This window comes from Alligator sinensis, unplaced genomic scaffold (assembly GCF_000455745.1).
Source record: "Alligator sinensis unplaced genomic scaffold, ASM45574v1 scaffold1140_1, whole genome shotgun sequence".
NCBI lineage: Eukaryota > Metazoa > Chordata > Crocodylia > Alligatoridae > Alligator > Alligator sinensis.
In genome coordinates this window covers 927,742-935,377 of record NW_005842441.1, presented here as the reverse complement: position 1 = coordinate 935,377, position 7,636 = coordinate 927,742, and the positions used below count along the sequence as shown (strand labels likewise).

General features: G+C 48.8%; 1 protein-coding gene across 1 annotated transcript in view; it reads right to left on the bottom strand.

The window, feature by feature from the left end:
• Positions 1-1,461: 1,461 nt before the first annotated feature.
• The window catches only part of LOC102380665 (follistatin-related protein 1-like), a 14,712-nt gene continuing 8,537 nt past the window's right edge, over positions 1,462-7,636 (bottom strand). Inside the window, exons 3-7 of the mRNA XM_025212025.1 lie at positions 5,532-5,656; positions 4,160-4,272; positions 3,020-3,130; positions 1,661-1,758; positions 1,462-1,506 (exon numbers count right to left, since the gene is read on the bottom strand). Coding sequence (XP_025067810.1) covers positions 1,462-1,506; positions 1,661-1,758; positions 3,020-3,130; positions 4,160-4,272; positions 5,532-5,656 — 492 coding nt within the window. The remainder of the gene's footprint in view (positions 1,507-1,660; positions 1,759-3,019; positions 3,131-4,159; positions 4,273-5,531; positions 5,657-7,636) is intronic.

Sequence of the window (7,636 nt, the reverse complement as noted above, 5' to 3'; positions counted from 1 at the left end):
TTTCCACAGAGATTGACCAAAGCAGCACTGGCAAGGCACGTGGGTGGGTGGGGAGCTTCTCCAGGGCCAGGATTTTGTGTCAGTGACAGTGTGGGGCAGAGCTGTGATCTGGTGACTGCATGCCCTGGGCAGGGGCATGCAGGCAGCAGACTGCAGGTCTGAACTGGCTTCGGACCACGCTGTCACCCCCGCAAAATCCCAGCCCCAACTATGGGGCAGCTCCCAGCCCACCCATGAGCTCTGCCAGTGCTGCTTGGGCTGGTCTCCATGGAAACCCTGGCCACTGCTGATATCTCCATGGAAACTGGCTGCAGTGACATGGGCAGGGGCTGCTGGGAAATAGAATCTAGCTGTATTGATTATACTTGCTGGGTACACTTCAATACAAACCATGTGTGGAAGCTACAGCATTTTCATTAACAAAAAGCATCTCGTATTTCCTTGAAAGATCTAGAGCTACAAGATACAAAAGCAGAATTGCTACCATAGAAAATAAAGTAATAAAAAAGATGGAGTCTGCCTGCAAGTGCAATAAGAAGAAATACTGTAGCACCTTTAGGAAGGGGAGGGTGAGGTGAGGTCAAAGGGAACAGTGCCACTTTGGAGCCCACACTGCACTGGGGACTGGCAGGCTGAAGGCAAGAGGCACATTGGATTGCTATCAGTGGGATGTCACCAGGGGCTCCAGATGCCTCAGACCCCAGGGGAGACAGGGTTAAAGACCCTCCTCCCCTCCACTGGGATTCTCACTTTAGCTATGAAGCCAAGTGCTGATTTTCTCTTAGACCATTTCCCTATACAGGGAAGCAGATGGAGGAGGTGACCTACACAGAGGAAGGACAGTAGCAGGGGTGACCTGGAGCTCGAGGAAGGACACAGAGCAGAAGATGTGATGAGGGAGATGGTGTAAGGCACAAAGGTTAAGGGAGAGTGGATGGCCATGGGGTGAGGGAAGGCAAAGGTCCCTGGATGACAGTGCTACGCAGGAGATTCACTCAGTCACAGTGCTGTCCCTCACCTGCTGCTGCAGCCAGTGCTGGTGGATGCTGTTCCTCAGACCTTGTACTGGAGCTTGCCTGCAGGTTGCAGACATTGCATAAGGTTAAAGACCCCGTCTCCCCGTCCCCGCTCTCCTTCCCCAGATTCCCCTCTTAGCATAGAAACCCCAACCAACTGCCCTCCACGGCCATTCTCTACACAGATCCATAGATCCCTTCCATAAGGGAGATCACATGGGCTGTGGTAAATTCCTCCTGGCCTTGCTACCCCCTAGCAGTGAGCACTCCCTGAATGTGCCGGCTGCACTCCCACTCCCCTCCCCTCCCTCCATTACAAAACAAAAAGCCCATCCCTATACAATGTAAATATCTGCGATTGGGCAATGGTAGCAGACACTTGTGCATATTGAGGTCAGCATGGAGGGACAGGGCAGACCCCAGACTCCTCTAGCACAGAGGCCCCTTACATCTCTTTGGTGTTCATTCGCTTGGTCTTCTCAGCCACCTCCTGGGGAAAGAAAGACCTGGGTGAAAGCCTTACAGTTGTACTGGGAAAGCTACCGGCAGGTGGAAGGCTCCTGATTATCCCATAAGACTGCAAGTGCGCTGCCAGGAGCATCTGCATCGCAGCACCATTTCCATCAGTGTTACCCACTCCTAACCTGGTGCTTCTGCAGCTCCTGAACGTATCTGGCCAGCTCCTCCTCAGTCAGGTCTTCGTGGGGCTGCTGGCCCTGAGCAGACACTTTCCCATTCTTTCCTTACAAATGCAAGGGCAGAAAATCAGGATAAGCTTAAATGTATAAAGGATGAATTAGACTCTGCCTGTTTCCCCAACTTATTTGGCAGGGTAAATAATGTTTTTGTAGATAATAGCAGTCAGCATGCGGTCCACTAAAGTGGAGAACATGCTTCCTCTGGCATCTCTCAGGCCAGTGATAAGGCAATAATTGATGCTTAATGAAAGTAGGAATTCTGCTTAAGAGAGGTGCATCTAGCTGATGTAATGCTGTTCAGATCTGTTTACTCCTTTAACAAGATCCTCCAATCTTAGCTACAATGGGGGCAGAAGCGAAAAGAATTGCTGCCCCACTGCATGCTTCCCTGAACCTTAAAAGCACTTGGTTGCCACATGGTCAAAAAGCTGCATCTAATGATCTGGACAGCCAATCTCCCAACCACCCTGGGCCTATCTGATAAGATAGTAGTGTCTACAGCATCCTGGGTGAAACAGTGTTCCCTCTGAATGAAGGGACAAAAACTCACAGCTGCTTAGTTCAAAGGCCTCCACTCTGAATTACCAAATAAATGTTGCAAATCATTTGACAGTAATAAAAATACTTTTCTCTGTTTTACTGTCCCTGTATCTACTAAGGGGGCTGGTATCTCCTTGTGGATCAGAGCTGATAGTTTGCAGAAGGAGATGGCAAGGTCTGAAAAAGGACAGGGGCTATGTTCAGGAAAAGACCGGAGTTACTAAGGAAGGGGGCAAAAAGAATGCAGAGTAGAACTGGGAGGGCAAACCCAGCTGGTTGTAAAGAGGAGAAAGCATCTTTCAGAGTTTTATATGGGGGATCCATTGGCTTCTCCCTCTAAAAGAAGGCTATTCTCCAGATGAGAAGCCTGCAATGAAGAAGTTCATTAGGACTTAATTTGTGGCACTGCTGTCAAAGCTGGATTCTGAATTCAGGAGAAACACCCCAGGGGATAAAAGAGGGATGGTCAACCATGCTGCACTCCAACAAGTTGTCTTCCTTCTCTAGAGCTTTTATTCTAAGGATGTCATGATAGGGTCCTAACATAAAGGATCTCATCACTCCTATCAGGATTATGGTTCTAATTTCACAGGAACTGGAGACACAGAGAGGGCAAGTAGCTTTCTCAGTGTGTCCCAGGAAGAGCTGAGAACAAACATCAGAGATACAGGTGCCCACTGCTACCCAACCAGCTAGAGGTCACAACTTTCCTTTATCTGAAAGCAGCCCTTCTCATCTTCCCAGTCTGGAGCAGGTCATACTTACTGTCACAGGTCATGGCAGTGCACACCCAATTGTCACAGGCACATACACAGCTGTTACACTCCACTTGGGTCCCTGCTCTGTCCTCATAGGTTTCATTTTCAAGGGCGCATTCTGGAAGAGGCACAGGTGAAAAGGTATGGGCTGTGATTGATCAGGCTGATACCAGAACTGAAATTCTGGAAGCCCCTTTGTACAGGGGTGGGCAAAAACTTCTCTGATGATTAACTGTGATCATCCCCCACAGTGAAACAATCCAAGCACTTCTTAAATTATTCTTTATTTTTCCCACAAAAAACACCTCAGGGTTTTCCCAATGTTGTTATTTGGGTAGTGAACTGGAGGACCAACTCACCTGCTTGCGAAGTTCAGTGTTGTCCTGTGCAGAAAGGGATAGCAGATAATATCAGTGTGACTGTCTAACGTCCCACTAGAAGGGACAACACAGTTCCAGCAGACGGCTCTCCAGAAGTACAGCCTCATGGACCTCTGCCACTGCCACTAAAACCGTCCCAACCTTGGACTTGAATCTGGTACCACCTGAGTGATGGAGAGAGCACTGTCAATTGAGACAATTCAATAAGCCACTAGAGAATGTTTAATCATTAGAACCATGAGCAGTTTTCAGGAACACTGCAAGTTTAAGTTGGGTCGAAAAGGCTATGGGATGCGTGTCAGGGAGGGTGTCTGGTAACTGAAAGGCAGAACAGGGTTGGACTTTGGTCTCAGATGATCCTACAAAATGATCTATAAAACACACTCCTCCTCATTCACTGCTGAACACTTGCCTTCATCTCCCAGACTAATGTTCCTCACCTGCCCTGACTCTTTGAAACTTATCTCCCATTCCCCATAATAGTAGGGGCAGTTAGGAGTATATTGCCAGAGAGGGAGCGGGCAGGCCAAGACTGGAATAGCAGGGGATTCTGTATATGAGGAGAAAGGGGCATTGGCAGAGCTGTGTGAAAAGCCAGTGGGTGAAAGAGTTGAGGGGAGCTGCAGGGCCATGAGTGAAGTATATTGGCTGATCAGAAGGCACAAAGCTCATTGGTGTTAGTCCCCTGTGCCCAACTCAAAGCCAATCTCTCCCCGCCTCCCTTCCTGTTGCCTGTCTGTCCCCTGGTGCAAAAGCAAAGCCCGTACTTTTCTTCAGCAAGTTGAAGGATGGGCTGAGGCACTTGAGGAACTCATTGAAGTTGAGTTTCCAGATGGCATTTTCATGAGACAGCTCAATGAGGGCATCCATACAGAGTCCCCTGAATGGAAACAAACAGACACGATCTGCTTGGGGCTCCTGCTCTTCCTGAACACTCAGTGCTGGGACTCCAGGCCAGGCCTGTAAAATGCCTATTTTAGGAGATGCCAGAAGGTGCAGACAAGGGGAAAAGAGCTCCGGTTGCTCCCTTGATGGGAAATGGCAGCCAGAAAAACATCTCCAGCTCAGCCTCACCCACACTACTTCAATATCAGATTCACTGCAGGGCTGAGGAGTGTTTGAGACCTCCTGTGCCTGTTTCAGGATCCCCATGTTGCTGGCACAGGCTCCAACCACTGTGACAAAGCTACTGGGTGGTTCACTTGGATCGCAGACAGACAGAACTTTTACCCCGCTTTAAAGGGGGAGGATTTGCCACCACGCAGCCAAACCTGGAATAACTGTTCCCTGTCTGCTCTTAAGCTATAGCAAGTGAAGTTGAGCTGCCATCATTTTCTCATTTCATTCAGGGGTTAATTGTCCCCATTGCATTCATGGGGTTATTATTGTGGTTTAGCTTCACTGACTGAAGCTTAGGAGTGGACAGATGAAATGCACTGGATCAGCTTACATGAGCTCTTGACTGGTAAGTGCAACTTCCCCCTGACTCCCAACTTTAAACCATTGTAAATGTATGTCTGTCCATGCTCCTACTCTCCAAGCCACATTCACACTCGCATGGTCCTACACCGCAGACTCCTGTACCTAGAGGAACATACCAGCAAACACAGGTTCCCATCATCACATAAGTGCATCCCCAGGGCAGTGTTACCCCTGCAGTCAGTTGCAGACCTTCCTTTGGGTGTGAGGCACACTGAGGACATTACTCAGTGCTGAGTTACCAAGGTCCTTAGTGTCCCAGTGCACAGTGCCCTGCTGAGAGCAAGCCCTTGTGTCCCTGGGACACCAGCATGTACCTGCCCTTCCCTGACAGTTATTATGCTTCTTACTGAGCACATACTAAAACACGGAAAGCCCAACTTGCTTGGACTGCATGTTCCAAAACCAGCCAGAGATGCCAGAAAATGGTAGCTCCCAAGAAGCCTCGGATGCGGAAGAGTTCTGTGCACAGCACACAGGCTGGTTTATTCACAGCCTCTCCCCCACCCCAGACTGCAGATAAAAGGCACTGGAGAAACAGAAAGGATTTGTTTGGCTTCTCTTGCCATGTAGAGTAATGCTTCCCTGGGGTGTTTGATGGGCTACAAGCAGTCAGCTCCCTCATCACACCTGTGCTTTTACCTTATTGCCCCAGCCCACCTGAGTAGCTTGTTGGTCTCCTGGTCCACATAGGTCCATGTAGGTGGTGATGTTGATGGCTGTTTCATTCCATCAAACTTCAGGAACTCACTGGAGTCCAGGCGAGAGTCACCATCATCAAAACTCTGTGGGGTCACAAAGAAGCATATGGAAGAGGCAACAGCGTTTCCCATTCCTGGCCCTGTCCTACAACCATGTGTTTGTACTTAGCACCACGTGGCACTTCGCATTTTCAAAGCCTCCACTCCCCTGGAAGGCAGCAGAGGCTTAGGGAGCTCATTCAGTGCCTGGGGCTGGGAGAGGGGTGGTATGCCAGCCACTGCAGAGCTGGGGCAGGGTAGTGGGCTTGATTTATGGCTGTAGCAAGACAATATCACTTTCTCCTTTGGTTCCAATTGGACTCTGTGAACTTTCTGACCTGTCCTAGCTGGTGCTCTGTTGCAGCTCATGCTGCCTTTCAGACAGGTATAACACCAAAATCTTGTCTAATGCCAGTGATCTAGAAAAACAATCACAGGAAGAGTTGCTGTCTGCTGACACTGAACAGGGGACTTTCTTTGAGTAGGGAAATGCACGCTGCCCCTCAAGGTGTTTTGTCAGCCTCTGCTTCATGTTAGAGATTCTCTCAAGTACCTTCCCCAACACATTAGTGTCAGTCTTCTTCCAAGTGACTGAAAAAAACAGAATGCCTCTTAGCTTAGCCACTTCTGTTTGATAAGGAATCTCTGGCTCTAAACAGGACAGTTTTTAGCACCAATACTCTGGTTGAATTCCAAAAAAAAATAATTACACTTCTGCCTTCCTAAATTCCTTCTGCCTTTTCATCTACATGCAAAGTTTTCTTTCATTTCCTGTCCCAAACTGATAGGCTCCTCAGTAGCAGCTGTGTCCTGCCTCAGAGGTGGATGTACTGCACTGATGAGAAAACTGTATCCCATTCCTGGAGTCCTACAATAGATGCTGGAGGACAAGTCACTTCCTCACCTTGTCCCATTTTTGTGCTCAGAGGCTGTGGATTGCTCTGGAAAGTGCTAGGGCAGGGAAAGCCCTTATTCTCACTGAAAACAGTACATAACCCTCACATGTTGCCCCAGCATTTCCAACAAGGGGCTAGTGTTCCCTGCAGAACCAGGTTAAGTGAAGACTGTCTTTTCTGCCGATGACAGCTTTGTCCTGTGCTGGAAGACCGTGGTAAAAATGAACTGTCTCCTAACAATCAAACAAGAGACATAATTGCCTTTGAGACAAGGCCCTTGTAGGTGCAGGCCTTGCTTGTTTGTGCCCATGCTCAAAGTGTACCAGTGAGCTGCACAAGGCTGGCTCTTAGTAGGGAAATAGTTTTGAGCCCAGTGGCTGGTCACTCCCCAGAGCAAAGAGGAAGCTTGTTCTCTCTCATCCTAGTCCCTACCCTTCAATTCAACCAAAATGGCATGCTGTTGCCATCAGGGAAGGCCTCAAGATGCTGCAGGGCAGGAGCAAGGAGCACTGGCAGAGCTGTGGGGGGAGCTCAGGGCTGGAATAGCAGGGACTCAAAGAGCTTTATTACATGTATAAGTGCCGCAGTGTTGCGACACATGCAGTTGTATAGGTGGTGAAATGCACATCAGAGAGCAGAAAATGGCAGCGGTGCGCTTTTGAACTAAAATACCATGGAGGTACTTTAGTTCAAAAGTGCACCGCCACCATTTTCTGCGTGCTGACGCGCACTTCGCCACATCTACAACTGCACACGGTGCAGCACAGTGCACATCAGCTCACGTGCAGAGCAGACTCAATTAATCGAGTCTGCTCCAAAGTGGCAGATCTCTGGCATGTCATGGGACAAAAAGGTAAATGTATAAAGGTCCGGGCTGAGGTTCATTTTGTTGAACTGTGTGGAAACAGCTGCACTTTCTCTCTGCCTCATTCAGTGTGTCCAGCTCAAGCCAGGCCTGTCCTCACAGAAATTAAAATTCACTCCAAAATCTTTTAAGCTCCTCAGGAATTTTTGCTTTTAAATAGCACAGATAATCAGGGGCAAGAGCTCAGCTTCTCTGCTGAGGAAAGAGATGGCTCTCACAGGGATATTCCCCCTGCCTCTGTCTGGAATCAGTGGCAAGGGAAAG